Source organism: Giraffa tippelskirchi, chromosome 3, assembly GCF_054371585.1.
Source record: "Giraffa tippelskirchi isolate mGirTip1 chromosome 3, T2T-mGirTip1v1.2.pri, whole genome shotgun sequence".
In the NCBI taxonomy this organism is placed as follows: domain Eukaryota; kingdom Metazoa; phylum Chordata; class Mammalia; order Artiodactyla; family Giraffidae; genus Giraffa; species Giraffa tippelskirchi.
In genome coordinates this window covers 17655001-17671741 of record NC_137277.1, presented here as the reverse complement: position 1 = coordinate 17671741, position 16741 = coordinate 17655001, and the positions used below count along the sequence as shown (strand labels likewise).

At 48.1% G+C, this 16741-nt stretch overlaps 1 protein-coding gene across 6 annotated transcripts in view; it reads right to left on the bottom strand.

Annotated features, from left to right (window-relative positions):
- PLEKHM1 (pleckstrin homology and RUN domain containing M1) overlaps positions 1–16741 on the bottom strand; it is a 56094-nt gene that overhangs the window by 11236 nt on the left and 28117 nt on the right. For all 6 annotated transcript variants that reach the window (XR_014078873.1, XM_081577029.1, XM_081577032.1 and 3 more), the window contains 3 exons: positions 8438–8702; positions 4226–5146; positions 1616–1761 (listed from right to left, as the gene is read on the bottom strand). Coding sequence is in view for 5 of the 6 variants with exons in the window: in XM_081577029.1 (XP_081433155.1) it covers positions 1616–1761; positions 4226–5146; positions 8438–8702 (1332 nt within the window). In the remaining variant the exon portion in view is untranslated. The remainder of the gene's footprint in view (positions 1–1615; positions 1762–4225; positions 5147–8437; positions 8703–16741) is intronic.

Below are 16741 nucleotides of genomic sequence, written 5' to 3'. Positions count from 1 at the left end.
TTCTAGTTGGAAAAAGGAAGTGGCACCAAACTTACAGCAGTGAATAGGGAGATGGCTCAACAGGGGCATCCGGATGTTGTAAGCGGTGAGGGTGTTTTATGACCAGAGGGTTCTTTGCATTTGTGGTCATCTTGAGGTTTAATTTTCTCCATGTAGTTAGTTAAATACTTAACACTGAGGGCAGGGGTGAGGATGAGGTAACCAGTAAAAAAGCCAAAGTGAAGCTAATGTTGGGACTTCTCTGGTGGTCCAGTGGTTAAGATTCTGTGCTTCCAATGCAGGTTCAATCCCTGGTGGGGAAACTAAGATCCCATATGCCACATGGCCAAAAAAAGAGAAAGAGAACCAAAGTGAAGCTAATAGGTGTTTCTATCCTCAGGGGGTGGAGGTCAGGGTGGTACAGGTTCTGAGAATTATGTTCTCTGGGCTCTGATGAGGACATACGAGGCAGCGTGGCTGGCAGGCCTGGGTCTTGAGGGAAGCAAACAGCTACTTCCTCTGTTTCTGTGTCTTGTCTTGGCAGAAATCTGTGCTTTTGGGAGAAAGCCGAGTTTGCACCCCTTGAGGCAGATCCTGACCAAATGAATTAGGGGCAGAAGGTGAGGCCTTAGGAAAGGGAAGGGGCACCATCTAAGTGACTGGTGGGTTCTGTTTCCTTTAGTCTTCACTGCCCAGAGACAGACACTGTAATTAATCCCCCTTCATGGACAAGGAAATGGGAAGTGGAAGGGTTTGCTCAGGGTAACACAGCTATGTAAGTGGATAAGCTCAGCTGAAGAAGAGGAAAATCTGAAAGACCGCAGAATACATCATATTTAAAAGCATTTGGTGAGCATCAGAAAGTATCCAAGATGTAATACTAACTGAACAAACATGTTATAAAGCAGTATGAGCCCAGTATGATTCCAAAATTAACAAAAAGTAGATGCAGGAGCTTGTATTCTTGGGGGTGGGAAGAAAGATTAAACAACCAAATAAAGATGACTTTGAAGAGTAGGGGAAAAAAGTAAATACATATGTAAAAAAAAAAAGCCTGGAAAAGGTTGACTGCTCCCAGGGGAAAGTGTGCCAGCTGGCTGGCCCATTCAACCATCCATCATCCATCCATCCATCATCTACCCATCCATCCTCCATCCATCCATTATCTACCCATGTACGTATTCATCCATCTACCCATCTATACATCCATCCACGTATCTATCCATCCATCCATTCATATCCACCCACCAAGCCACCCATCAACCCATGCATGCAACTACCCACCTAACCCATCCACCCATCCTCTAGATCTAATCTATTCTATCATTTCTGCCTATCTATCTATGTTGGTGCTCTAAGCAGTTTTATCTGTGCCCATGGGGAGCTGCAGTGAACCATCCTGATTCCCACCTGAGGACCAAGGCAGGCATGGACAGAGCTCTGCCCAGGGGCTGTAGACCAGCACCAAATTACTTTTTGGTCAGCTCCCCCACATCATGGGGCTTAAACTAGTGACCCTGGCTTCTCTAGAGCCAAACTCCCCCAAACATATAAATGGCAGCAGCAAAGAGGAGTGACCCCTTCTCTGTTGCTCAGCAGCCCTGTATGGCCATGACAGGCTGGGCTCAAGACTTACCAGGCGCTTGGTGAGGTCCCAGTTGTGGATGATCCTGGCCGGGATCACTGAGGCATCGTCTTGATGGCAGATGTCACAGTAATAGAGGCCAGAGAAGGCACAGAGCTTGGGTCGTACAAAGGAGAAGCCGATCTGCCGGGAGCAGCCTAGGGAGAGAAACAGAGGGAGGGTGAGCAGCAGTGGGGCCAGAGTTGGCTCCTGAGACACACAGTAGCTGCCAAGGCAAAGGGCCTGCTAGCTAGGGAATGCAGCCAGATTAGAAAGGAGAGCATGAAGATAAAAACAACCGCCACTCATATTCCCACCAGTCAGAATCAACTCTGGTAATTAACCTTTACGACAAAACTCTAAGAATTACTGTCACTGTTTCCCAGCTGAAGAAACTGGTGCACAGAGAGGTTAGGAAACCTGCCCAGTCACACCACGATTGGGTGCACAGCTGGAGTCAAGTTTGGGAGGGGCTGGAGCAGAGCCCACGTTCTCTTATTCCTAACTGTCTCTGTTCAATGTTTCCACTGCTTGTCCACCAATCCCAGCCTCCGCTAGGCACACCCCCTCCACCGGGGCCCAGAAATGGAAGCAGGGAGTCAGGGTCTCGGCAAGGAGGACAGGAGCTGGGGACATGGGACTGGACACAGGGAGCGAGAGGGGAAGCCACCTGGAGGTGATGGACATGGCCTGGTGCCAGCTTGAAGCCAGGGCCTGTTACCTCGGGATAAGGCGCAGGGCCCAGCTTCAGCCCCTCTGCTGGAGCCCCCCAAAGCAGGGGGCACAGGGAATCAAAGTAGGGTGTGCCCAGGGTACCAGAGGCAGGGCTCAAATCCTTAGCATAGGCCCTGCCTCCTACAGGGCCAGGGGGAGTCCCTTCAGCCTCCTGGAGACTAGAAGGGCTGGTTCTTTGGTGTATGCGCTGTCTCACCTGACCCTCACTGAATTTTTGCATGGTTCCAATTCAGCTACTATTTGCTACTTTGCGGGGTTATTACAAAGTTTAAATGAGGTTTGGAAAGTAAACTATGAGATACAAGCCAGATGTCAGAGGCCGGTGTCCCGGCCACAGAGTTCTGTGGGCAGAAAAAAGGCCCAAGCTCCCCAGTTTCAGTCTGGCTGGCTGGGGGCTGGCGGGGGCAGAGAGGGGGATAGTGGTGGCAGGTGTGGGGAGAGCTGCCTGCTAACATCCACATCCCCAGTGGGGAAGCCCTCCTCCTAGCCCTGGGGGCCTGGCCTCCTCTCTGAACCTGCAGCCCGTGGGTTGAAGGGCAAAGTGTGAGTGTTAGGGGCTGGCAGGTGGGGGAGGGGGGCAAGGGGTGAACAGGGGCTTGAAGACTTTTTTCTGCAAGAAGCTCTGTTCTGCATAGCTTCTCCATCCTCTGGGGGTGGGAGGGAGGGGGACCAACTGCAGACCACTTCCTTCAGATGCCTGAAGCAGGCTTTCCCCTCCAGTCCCACATGCTCCACCCAGACGGGACGGCTCCTAGACCGCGCACAGCTGCATCTCCCTGTGCAGCAGGGCCACCTCCTCACAGTTCAGCTGAAGGGCCTGGGCTGAAGGAAATGGTTGTCTGGACTGAGGAGAAGACCTAGAAATGGGGCGTGAGCAAGGGAATATCACGCAGCCTTGAAAGCACGGGAGTGGAGAGGCCCTGTGGGTGCCTGGCTAAGAGCACAGGTTCTGAGACCACTAAGTCCTCTTCTGGCTCCACCAGCACTCGCTGTGTGAACCTGGGACAGGTACTTACCAGTCCTGTGACTCAGTTTCCTCAGCTATAAATAGAGACAAGTCCCAACGGGGTTATTGTGAGGATTAAATGAGACAATCCAAAGAAAGCATCTGGCCCAGTGCCTGGCATGGAAGGACTGGATCTGATGATGCAAATGACAGAGCAGATGTACTGATGTAGAAGAATGTGCATAACATATTCCTAACTGGATTAAAGCCAAGCTGCAGAACAATAGATATAGCTGAGCTGTCTAAAATTGTGGCCACAAGCCATAGGTGCCCATTTAAATATATTATTAAAAAGGACTTCCCAAGTGGCTCAGTGGTAATGAATCTGCCTGCCAATGCAGCACACCCAGGAGGCATGGGTTCGACCCCTGGGTCTAGAAGATCCCCTGGAGGAGGAAATGGCAACCCACTGCAGTATTCTTGCCTGGGAAATTCTGCCTGGTGGGTTGCAGTCCATGGGATCGCAAAGAGTTGGACACGACTGAGCATGCACACACATATATTATTAAAGCCAAATGAAAATTCAGTTCCCTCCACACTAGGAAGCCACACGAAGTATTCAGTAGCCACATGTGGCTTGTAGCTATGGTACTGGATGGCACAGATTCTAGAACATTGTCATCGTCACGGTAAGTTCTGTTTGCCAGCATGTAGTATGAGCCTATTTTTGTAATTAAATACCTGTGTACGCTTGTAAAAGCATGCAAAAATATTTGAAGCCCTGGCTCCAGAAGAATATAATATGATCATGGAACAGCCTAATTTGCTGCAACATCCCCGGGGCAGTATGGGGGCGCCTATGGGGAGCAGGAAGGGGTGCAGAGCCTAGAGCAGGAACCCTAGTGCAGGCAGGCTGGAGGTGGGGGACAGTGAGTTAGCACCTGCACAGAAGCAGCCCTGGGAGTCGAGGCCTTTCTCTGTGGGGATGGCCACCAGGTACTGCAGCAGGAAGCCGTTCTCCCGCGTGGCGAACTTCAGCACCTCCTGACAGTTTTCATCCAGACTGCCACCGAGGGTCACCGCCTCCTCGGCCGTCTCCAGGTAGGATGCCAGGACCTTGCGCAGCACATCCCTCCACAGGGCGGCCTCCTCGGCATTTCCGGCCTGCAGCTTCAGGATGGCCTTGGCCGTGATGATTTTAAAGAAGGCGGGGCCCCCGAGGCTCGTGTCCGGCAGGATATCTCGGATGGTCTCGACTCCGTGGCTGTCACTTAACATCTTCTCGTTGTTTCTCACGCGGAAGCACTTGAGGGACTCCAAGGACAGGGAGAAGATGTAGGGCATCCACGTGCGGTCGGTGTACAGGTAGAGAAGGGACTCTTTGATAGCGTCGGGCTCAGGCACCTGGGAGAAGGACCAGTTGAACTGCGGGCCCTGGGGGGCTTCAGCCTCTGTGTGCAGGTCCGAGGGGGTGGGGTGGCCACCCTGGGGGGCCTCTAGGGGGTCCTCAGGCTGCTCCGGGTACTGGATGGTCACCCACTCTTCCTCTTGCTGGGGCCGGCACTTCTGCAGCGCCTCGCGCACCCGGTCTAGCCAGTCCTCAGCTTCATCTCGGGACGAGGCACGCAGGGTCAGCTTCTTGCCGGAGAAGAGCAGCTCGAAGCGGCCGTCACTGTGGGCCGGCCCCACGGACTCGCAGCGCAGCAGCGAGCAGGTCTCCACACAGGTGCGCTCCTCACCGCTCAGGTAGAGGCGCAATTCAAGCGGGGAGAGCTCGCAGAAGAGTTCCTTCCAGATGCCCATGGCCCCCCGCCGCTCCACCGTGCCCAGCTTCAGGAGCCCCCGGAACGGGTTGGACAGCCCTGGAGGCAGAAAGAGATGCTTTAGATGATAGGCCTGGCCCTTCGCCACCCTGGATAATCTCCGGGGCCCGAGTCCTGTCGTGGGTGTGGACTCTGTGACCACCCGGAGAACACAGGCCACCACTGGCTGGATGGGAACATATTTTGAGAGCCTCCCTTCCACCCTCACCCCAGCTGATGACTGTGTTCCTGAATTTCACTGAGAAAATAAAAGCACTTCAACAATCACCTCCATGTGCGCTTCACTACACCTTCCCCTTCCAGCATCTGCACCCACACTCTGAGCCCTGTCGCTGGGGATGAACTGACTGTGTTTCCGTCTGAGGCCACCCTCCCATCTGTGCAATTGTGCAGGGGTCCCCCCACCACCACCCCGCCTACTCAAGGACAAGGATGTCTCTCCAGCAATCTTCTCTGCCCCTCCTGCATCACTGTCTTTTCCCTCTCTCCTGGATCATTCCCACCAGCCCACAAACATGCTGTTATTTCTCCCAGCATTAAAAATATCTCGACTCTACTCACATCTCTAATTACCACCCTAGGTCTCTGTCCCTTTTATAGAAACCCCCCTGAGGAGTTGTGGGAATGTCTCTGGGCCCCCTCCTCTGTTCTTTCTTGAACCTCCTCCAAGCAGCCTTCTGTCCCAAGTCCACAGAATCTGTCCTTGGGAAGGCTACCAGGCCCTCCTTGTTGCCAAGTCCTAAGGCCAGTCGTTGGTCCCCATCTGGCCTGGCCCATCAGCATCACTGCACACAGCAGAGCCGCCCTTTCCTGGGGTCTTCTCGGCTGTCACTGGCACCCCCTCCTGTCTCCCGGATGCTCCCTCCTCTCACTGACCTCTTCATGGAGGCCTTGAGCTCGGCCTTGGTTCTCTTCTCTACTGATACTCGCCTTTCCTAGCTGATCTTCCCTGGTCTCGGGGCTTTATGCAACAACTGCTCAGTGTTTATCTCCAGCCTGGACCTCGCCCCTGAGCTCTAGATTCTGATCTCCATATGCTCCGTGTATGTCTAATAGACTTCTCAAAGTTGACACGTCCAAAAACGTGTTCCTGATTCTCCCACTCCAAACCCACTTCTCTCCTGATGTTCCTCATCTAGTAAAATGGCAAACTTCATCCTCCCAGATGCTTGGGGGCTAAAAACTTTGGAGCTATCCTTGATTTTTTTTTTTTCCTTTCACACCCCATATCTAATCCATCAGCAAATCCTCTTGGTATGTCCAGAGCTTTCTTCCACTTCTCACTGCCTCCACCACTACCTCAGGTGTTTGATTCACCATCATTCCGGACCGGGCTTATGGCTGTGGCCTCCTGACTGGTCTATGTCCCCATGAAGCCCCTCAAAAAATGAGCCAGGATGACACCTCTGGAGAGTCCCCCAAGTCAGATCACGTCTCTCTCAGAGCAAAAACCAACATCCTTACTGTATGTTCCTGTCGCAGGGCGTTTGCACACGTTCTCCCTGCTTGAAATACAACGATTGCCTCGTGCCTCTCTCCCCACCTTTCAAGTCTCCTCAAATGTCACCTAATTTGTGAGGGCTTCCTTGGCCAGCCTTTATTTATTTACTTTCTGGCCATGCTGTGTAGCTTGCAGGATCTTCATTCCCCACCCAGGGATTGAACGTGGGCCCCAGCAGTGAAAGTGTGGAGTCCTAACCATTGGACCATGAGGGAAGTCCTTGGCCATCCTTTATGAAATAGTACCCTGCCCACCTCCCCAGTTTACTATTCCCCACAGGAATGATCACCTGCCCCCACTATATGTTTACTTGTTCATCTGCTTATTTCCTGTCCCTCACACTAGAATACAACTCCCATGAAGATAAGGACCTGGCTTTGTTTCCTGTTGTGTCTCCAGCACCTAGAATAGTACTTGGCACATCGCAGGTGTCCAATAAGTATCTGTTGAGTGGGGAGTGTGTGTACCACACACAGCCCGAGGCTCCCTGATCCCTAGGGGTTAGCCATATCCCTGAACAAGGGGGGGTCCAAAGGACACACACTTCTCTCTCCCAGCTTGGACTAGCCTTAGAGATTTCAAACCATTGTGTACGGTCTTCCTATCCTTCCGTACCTGATGATGCAGGCATAAAGCACACCTTCTCTGGTATGGTTGTAACCATCGCATGGGCTGAAAGAAAAACCTAAGAGGAGGTGGTATGGAAACCAGGGCTGTGCCCAGACTCCCTGAGCCACGGCCCCAGAAATCCAGCCAGCATTCTCTGCTGGGTCACTGCAGAGAATGAGGAGAGAAACAGACTGACTTTAGGACACACTTGCACGTTTGTTTCTGAGGGTTACAGAAAAATTAGGTTACGGTTATTTAATGCTTTATGGAATTTCACAGGGGGTGGAGGTCAAGCTGGCCTCCTTGTGAACTGCACACAGAGGACACGGAACAAACTGCAGATCTGATAAACCCCATCAGAGCTGCTAAATAAACCATCTGAGAGAAAGGCCTTAGGGAGGAGCAGTTGAAACATTTGAGCCTTCAAGAGGCGGGGCTTTCCTTCTGGGCTCCAGACAGAGTCCAGAGGCCTGTATACTCTTATGATTATCTTATGTATCTTACATATAATCTTATGTATAATCATTAAGATTTACAGGAGAGTTTCAGGGAAGTTATTTTCTATTTCCGTGTATGAAACAGTATTCGTGTACCCTGTAGGCAGTTTTGACCATTACTTTCTTAAGATTTTAGGAGTGGATATATGTGTCTGGGTGGCTGATTCACTTTGCAGTACAGCTGAAACTAACACAACGTGGTAAATCAACTGCTGCTACTGCTAAGTCGCTTCAGTCGTGTCCGACTCTGTGCGACCCCATAGACGGTAGCTCACCAGGCTCCCCCGTCCCTGGGATTCTCCAGGCAAGAACACTGGAGTGAGTTGCCATTTCCTTCTCCAGTGCATGAAAGTGAAAAGTGAAAGTGAAGTCATTCAGTCGTGTCCGACTCTTCGCGACCCCATGGACTGCAGCCTACCAGGCTCCTCGTCCATGGGATTTTCCAGGCAAGGGTACTGGAGTGGGTTGCCATTGCCTTCTCCGGGTAAATCAACTATACTCCAATAAAAATTAAAAACAGATTTTATGAGAAAATACAGTACTCTTTCCGAAATGCCTTCCTGAATTACTCTGCAAGGGTGCTCGTTATTATGTTTTGGGATGAGGCTTTTCTTGGGAGACGATACCGCCCAATCAGTAACGCAAAAGACGACTTTCGAACCGCTCTCTGCAAGGCACTGCTCATGCGCAGTGCGGCACCCGGAAGCCCGCAGAGCTGCCTACCCATCTGCCGCCGATGCACCACCCTAAAGTTCCTGTGGTCCGGCGGCGCGGGGGCGGCCCCGCTTCTCCCGCTTCCTGGGGAAGGTGTGCAAGCTTTGTCTAAGGCCTCCATGGAGCAGCTTCGTCTTGGTTCTTGTTCGAGGAGGGCAGGCCTCGACTCGGGAGTCCCTCTGGGAGAAGCTGTGGCAGTATTGGAAGGACTCTCCGTGAGCTGTTCCCGGGGAGGCCGGTAGAAGTCATCTTCTGAGATCCAGCTCTTGCTCTTCTGTTGGGAAAGAAGGAAAGGCGGGTTTGTTTATTTTTAAAAACATCTTTATTGAGACACGATTCACATCATAAAATTAAACCATTTAAGGTGTATAATTGAGGCACTTCCCTGGCAGTCCAATGGTTATGACTCCTGACCTTCCACTGCAGGGGGAGTGGGTTCCATCCCTGATTGGGGAACTAAGATCTAGCATGATGTGACCAAAAAAAAAAAAAAAAGTGTGTAATTCGGTAGTTTGAGCATATTCATGGAGTTGTGCAACCTTCACCACAATCTGTGTTTAGAACATTTTCATTGTTCCATAAGGAAACCCCATCAGCAGCCACTCCCTGTTTCCCCTCAACCACTCCAGTTCTAGGCAATCAATAATCTACTTTCTGTTTCCATGTGTGAGGGCTCAGTCGTGTCCAACTCTTTGTGACCCCATGGACTGTAGCCAACCAGGCTCCTCTGTCCATGGGATTCTCCAAGCAAGAATATTGGAGTGGCTTGCCATTTCCTCCTCCAGGGGATCTTCCTAACCCAGGGATCAAACTCACCTTTCTTGTGTCTCTGCATTGCAGGCAGATTCTTTACCCCTGCGCTACCTGGGAAACCCCCTCTGTTTCCTTAGGTTTGTCCATTTTGAATACATATAAATGAAATTTTACGACATGTGGTCTTTTGAAACTGGTTTCTTTCCCTTAGCATGTTTTCAAGGTTCATCCATGTCCTGGCATGTATCATTACTTCATTCCTTTGTATTACCAAGTAATATTCCAATTATGGACTTATCATGTTTTATATATCCACTCCTCAGAAGATGGACATATGAGTAGTTTTCTACTTTTTGGCAATTATGAATAATGCTGCAGAGAACCTTGATGTACAAGTTTTTCTGTGGACACATGTTTTCTATTCTCTTGGTACACACCTAGGAGTGGAATTGATGGGTAATATGATAACAATAAAGATCTTAATGACCCAGATAACAACAGTGGTGTGATCACTCACCTTGAGCCAGACATCCTGAAATGCAAAGTCAAGTGGGCCTTAGGAAGCATCACTACAAACAAAGCTACTGGAGGTGATGGAATTCCAGCTGAGTTATTTCAAATCCTAAAAGATGATGCTGTGCAAGTGCTGCACTCAATATGCCAGCAAATGTGGAAAACTCAGCAGTGGCCACAGGACTGGAAAAGGTCAGTTTTCATTCCAATCTCAAAGAAAGGCAATGCCAAGAATGTTCAAAGTACTACACAATTGTACTCATCTCACACACTAGGAAAATAATGCTCGAAATTCTCCAAGCCAGGCTCCAATAGTACATGAACTGAGAACTTCCAGGTGTTCAAGCTGGATTTAGAAAAGGCAGAGGAACCAGAGATCAAATTGCCAACATCCACTGGATCATAGAAAAAGCAAAAGAATTCCAGAAAAACATCTGCTTCATTGACTATGCTAAAGCCTTTGACTGTGTGGATCACAACAAATTGTGAAAAATTCTTCAAGAGATGGGAATACCAGACCATCTTACCTGCCTCCTGAGAAACCTGTATAGAGGTCAAGAAGCAACAGTTAGAACTGGACATGGAACAACAGACTGGTTCCAAATTGGGAAAGTCAAGGTTATATATAGTCACCCTGCTTATTTTACTTATATGCAGAGTACATCATGAGAAATGCTGGGCTGGATGAAGCACAAACTGGAATCAAGATTGCAGGGAGAAATATCAATAACCTCAGATATGCAGATGATACTACCCTTATGGCAGAAATCTAAGAGGAACTAAAGAGCCTCTTTTTGAAAGTGAAAGAGAGTGAAAAAGCTGACTTAAAACTCAACATTCAAAAAACGAAGATCATGGCATCTGGTCCCATCACTTCCTGGCAAATAGATGGGGAAACAATGGAAACAGTGGCAGACTTTATTTTCTTGGGCTTCAGATGATGACTGCACCCATGAAATAAAAAGACACTTGCTACTTGGAAGAAAAGCTATGACCAACCTAGACAGCATATTAAAAAGCAGAGACATTACTTTGCCAACAAAGGTCCGTCTAGTCAAGGCTATGGTTTTTACAGTAGCCGTGTATGGATGTGAGAGTTGGACCATAAAGAAAACTGAGTGCCAAAGAATTCATGCTTTTGAACTGTGGTGTTGGAGGAGACTCTTGACAGGAGATCCAACCAGTGCATCCTAAATGAAATCAGTCCTGAATATTCATTGGAAGGATTGATGCTGCAGCTGAAGCTCCAACACTTTGGCCACCTGATGCAAAGAACTGACTCATTAGAAAAGATCCTGATGCTAGGAAAGATTGAAGGCAGGAGAAGGGGACGACATGGCATCACCAACTCAGTGGATATGAGTTTGAGCAAGCTCTGGGAGTTGGTGATGGACAGGGAAGCCTGGCATGCTGCAGTCCATGGGGTCACAAAGAGTTGGACACAACTAAGCAAATGAACTCAACTGATGATAACTACGTCTAACATTTGAGGAATTTCCAAACTGTTTTCCTAAGTGGCTGTACCATTTTACCTTCCCACCAGCAATGTATGAGGGTTCCAATCTTTCCACATCCTCTCCATCATTATTATCTGTACTTTTGATTATAGTCAGGTGAATGTATGGCTATAATATGAAGTGTAAACTTATGGTTTTGATTTGCATTTCTCTGATGTCTAAAGACACTGGGCATCTTTTCATGTGCTTATTGGTCATTTGTATATTTTCTTTGGAGAAAGGTCTATTCAAATCCTTTGCCAATTTTCAAATTGGTGTATTTGTTCTTTTGTCATGTTATGGGTTAAATTGTGTGTGTCCTCCCCACAACCCTGCAAAAGATATGCTGGAATCCTACCCCCCCCCCAGTACCTTAGAATGTGACCTTATTTGAAAGTAGAGTTGTTGCAAATGTGTTAAGATGAGGTCATACTGGGGTACGGCGGGCCCTTCATCCAATGTGACTGATCTACTTATAAGAGGAGAAAAGAGAACATACAGAGAATACCAGGCGAAGCCAGAGATACAGAGGGAAAACCCCATGTGATGACAGAGGCAGGGCCTGCAGTGATGCGTCTACAAGCCAGGGAATGCCCGAGGCTGCTGGTGACACTACAAGTTGAGAGAAAGGTGTGGAACAGATTCTTCCCCAGAATCTCCAGAAGGAACCAACCCTGTCAGCATCTGGACTGTGAACTTCTGGCCTCCAGAACTATCAGAGACACCAGTTCCCCCTTATCTGTGGTTTCAATTACCCACAGCCAACTGTATTTTCCACAAAAACATTACGTGGAAAATTCCAGAAATAAACAATTCACGAGTTTTGCACTGTGACCATTCTGAGTAGTGTGATGAAATCTCTCATCGTCCTTCTCCATCCTGCCTGGGACGTGAATCATCCCTTTGTCCCACCATTAGTCACTCTGTTAGTAGCCCTCTTGGTTATCAGATCGCCTGTTGTAGTATTGCAGTGCTTGGTTCATGGAACCCTGTTTTACTTAATAATGGCCCCAAAGCACAAGACTAGTGATGCTGGCAATTCGGATCTGCCAGAGAAGCTGTAAAGTGCTTTCTTTAAGTAACACAGTAAAAGTTCTAGACTAAATAAGGAAAGAAATAAAGGATATTCAAACGTTGTTAAGATCTATGGTAAGAAAGAGTCTTCTATCTGTGAGATTATGAAGAAGGAAAAATAAATTTGTGCCAGCTTTGTTGCTGCACCTCAAACTACAGAAGCTAAACCCACAGCACGTGAATAAGTGCTTAAAGTTAAGATGGAAAAGGCATTACATTGGTACAGTAAGATATTGGGGGGGCTGAGAGGTCACATTCACATAACTTTTGTTACAGAACACTGTTACACTTGCTCTTTCTGTTTTGATTTTTTGGTCAGCAGGCATGTGGGACCTTAGCTTCCCAACCAGGGATTGAACCTGCACCCCTGCGTTGGAAGGTGGAATCCTAAGCACTGGATCACTAGGGATGGCCCTTACTGTGTCTAATTTATAAATTAAACTTTATCATTGGTATGTATGTATGGGAAAAACATAGTATATATAGGGTTTGGTGCTATCCACAGTTTCGGGCATCCACTGGAGATCTCAGAACATATCCCTATGGATAAGGAGTAACTACTATAACACATTTTTGTGGTTGCAAGCCATCCAGTTTACAGTCCTTTGTTACAGAAGCCCTAGGAAACAAATACAAGTTGCAAGGTTTCTTTATAAGTTCAGGATACTAGGCCCATATCAGATACATGATCTGCAAATCATTTCTCCAGTTCTGTGAGTTACCTTTTAACTGTTTTGATAGTGCCCTTTAAGGCTTCCCTGGTGACTCAGAGGTTAAAGTGTCTGCCTGCAATGTGGGAGATCCAGGTTAGATCCCTGGGTCGGGAAGATCCCCTGGAGAAGAGAATGGCAACCCACTCCAGTATTCTTGCCTGGAGAATCCCATGGAGAGGAGCCTGGTAGGCTACAGTCCACGGGGTTGCAAAGAGTCGGACACGACTGAACGACTTCACTTTCACTTTTCACTTTCTTTCTTTAAGGCAGAAAATTTTTAAATTTTTATAAGTCCGACTTATCTGTTTTTTCTTTTGTCTCTATGCTTTTGGTATCACACTTAAGAACCCACTGCCTGGCCTTCCCTGGTGGTCCAGTGGTTAAGAATCCACCTTCCAATGCAGGTGACGCAGGTTCAATCCTTGGTCAGGGAACTAAGATCCCATGTGCCATGGGGCAACTAAGGCAGCGTGCCACAACTAGAGAGCCCCCATGCTGCAATGAACAGCCTGCATGCTGCAATGAAAGGATTCCACGTGCCGTGGCTAGGACTTGATACAGCCAAATAAAGAAGTACATAAACATTAAAAAAAAGAAAGAAATCATTGTCTAAGCCAAGGTTACAAAGATTTACTCTTATGTTTTCTGCAAAGAGGTTTACAGTTTTAGCTTTTATGCCTAGATCTATGATCGATTTTGAGTTAATTTTTGTATATGGTGTGAGGAAAGGATCCACCTTTATGCACATGGATATCCAGTTGTCCCAGCACCATTTGTTAAGGGGATGTTGAATTTTTCAGTGCTGCTTGTAGGGTTTGAGATGGAGGAGGCATGGGCAGGCAAGACACAGAGATATCACTAGCTCCTCTGCCTCTGCTCCCCATTTCTGAGCAGGTCCCCAAGACTCCAGGCAGCCAGGCCCTGCCCCTTCCCTTCTGCTGCTATCTCCCTGAATCTGATGTTGCTCACTGGGCTGAGGGAAGTGCGGTGGGGGTCAGGAGGCTTGTGGGAATGAATTCTGGCTCTTTTTCTTCACTATTTCAAGTGCTCCCTGTCTTTTTGTGCCTAAGCTTCATGAGAGAGCAAAGGCAAGGAAGCTGGCTGGGTGCCCTCAGTAGCTGTCTACACAGAGGAAATGAGTCACCCAAAGGCTGCGACCAGCCCAGCTGTTGTGTTAAGTGCCACAAACCTCACCCTGATGTTGCTATTTCCAACCCTTAAATTAAGACTGCCCTCCCCACTCCCACAGACAGAGAAGGGGAGCAGGGCTGGAGCTGCCCAGAATGTCAGAAAGATTGGCTTGAACATCTTAATCCATTCAGATGCTGTCAAGTTCCTTAAGCCAAGAGTGGTGAGTTCTGAGTCAGGAGCTTGGTGGCAGGGACAGAGCTTGGCCTCCAAAGCTTCTTCCAAAACCCTCAGAACCAGCAGGTGCTTCCTTCTGCCAGTGACAGGACAATGTGTCAATCAGGGTGACTGCCAGGGACTACTCACAACTCGGGATTCTGAACAAAGCCTGTTTAAGTCATCAAGACCCAGGGGAACTCCCCAAGGAAAATGGGCTGCAGGAGCAATCCCATGGCCATCCAGGGAAATTCCTGGAGCCTGGCACATACAACCTGGGAAACCCTGCCACTCTCCAGCCCCGGATAATGACCCTTATGGAAGAGACCACTCTTAGGGAAGAGACCACTCTTCCTTAAGCCTCAGCTCAGAGGTCATTCATCACCTCCTCCTGGAAGCTGTCCTTACTCATCCTCAGCCTACAGCCCCTCCAACCCACCCCCAGGTAGGTCTGAGATCCCTTCTGGGCTCCTATGGCATTTTACACTTACCTCCATCCTAGCACCTACAAAGCTGTTTGGAATGGTCATTCTTTGTGCCTGGCACAGAGTTATGAAAGATGAGGGGGTACTTCCCTAGTGGTCCAGTGGCTAAGACTCTGCACCCCCTAAGCAGGGGACCTGGGTTCAATCCTCGGTCAGGAAACTAGATCCCACATGCCACAACTAAAGATCCCACATGCTGAAATTAAGACCCAATGCAGCAACTAAGACCGAACACAGTAAAAAAAAAAAAAATATATATATATATATATATATATATATATTTTTAAAGATAAGGCAGGAATTCCCTGGTGGTCCAGTGGTTGGGACTTGGCGCTTTTCACTGCTGAAGGCCCAGAGTTCAGTCCCTTGTTGAGGAATTAAGATCCCACAAGCCACAGGCATAGCATGGTCCTCAAAAAACCCCAAAAGATGAGGGAATAAATCTTGACTATCCAAATGTTTTCAATGTAAAATAACAAAAGTGGGGTGAGGGAACAAGGAAGGAGACAGATGTGCATTTGTGATGCTGTATGCTGCTGAACCATATAATGGTGCTTATTTCACATGCTAGCAAGGTTATGCTCAAAATCTTTCAACGTAGCTGCATGAACCGAGAACTTCCAGATGTACAAGCTGGGTTTCAAAGAGGCAGAGGAACCAGAGAGCAAACTGCCAACATTTATTGGATCGAAAAACATCTACTTCTGCTGTACTGACTGTGCTAAAGCTTTTTAATGTGTGGATCACAGCAAACTGTGGAAAATTCTTAAAGAGATTGGAGTACGAGACCACCTTACCTGCCTCCCAAGAAACTTGTACGCAGGTCAAGAAGCAACAGTTAGAACTGGACATACAATTGGCTGATTGAAAATTGGGAAAGGAGTGAGTCAAGGCTGTATATTGTCAACCTGCTTATTTAACTTATAGCAGAGTACATCATGTAAATTGCTGGGCTGGATGAATCACAAATTGGAATCAAGGTTGCTAGGAGAAGTAAAGGAGAAACAGATATGCAGACAATACCACTCTAGTGGAAGAAAGTGAAGAGGAACTAAAGAGCCTCTTGAAGAGGGTGAAAGAGGAGAGTAAAAAAGCTGGCTTGAGATTCAGCACTCAAAAAACTAAGATCGTGGCACTGGGTCCCATAACTTCATGGCAAATAGAAGGGGAAAATGTGGAAACAGTGACAGATTTTATTTTCTTGGGCTCCAAAATCATTTTGGACAGTGACTGCAGCCATGAAATTAAAAGACGTTTGCTCCTTGGCAGGAAAGCTATGATAAACCTAGACGGCATATTAAAAAACACAGACATCACTTTGCCAACAAAGGTCTGTATAGTCAAAGCTACTGTTTTTCCAGTAGTTATGTATGGATGTGAGAGCTGGACCATAAAAAGGCTGAGTGCCAAAGAACTGATGCTTTCAAATAGTGGTGCTGGAGAAGATTCTTGAGAGTCCCTTGGACTGCAAGGAAATCAAACCAGTCAATCCTAAAGGAATTCAGCCCTGAACATTCATTGGAAGGACTGCTGCTGAAACTGAAGCTCCAATACTTTGACCACCTGATGCGAAAAGCCAACTCGTTGGAAAAGACCTTGATGCTGGGGAAGAGTAAAGGCAAAAGGAGAAGGGGGCAGCAGAGGATGAGGTGGTTAGATAGCATTACCGATGCAATGGACTTGAATCTGAGCAAATTCCCAGAGATGGTGGAGGACAGAGGAGCCTGGTGTGCTGCAGTCCATGACTTAGCAACTGAACAACATGCTCACTGGTGAGGGCCTCTCTCTCCATGGAGGTGAGGGATACTGCTAGGAAGTGCCCACACATGGCCCAGTGACCACAAGCTGCCCACCAGGAAATAAGACTCTGGGGAAAATCTTTTGTTCTTTTAAGCAATAGAGAAAAACACTGGGAACACTGGGTCCTTGGAGCTT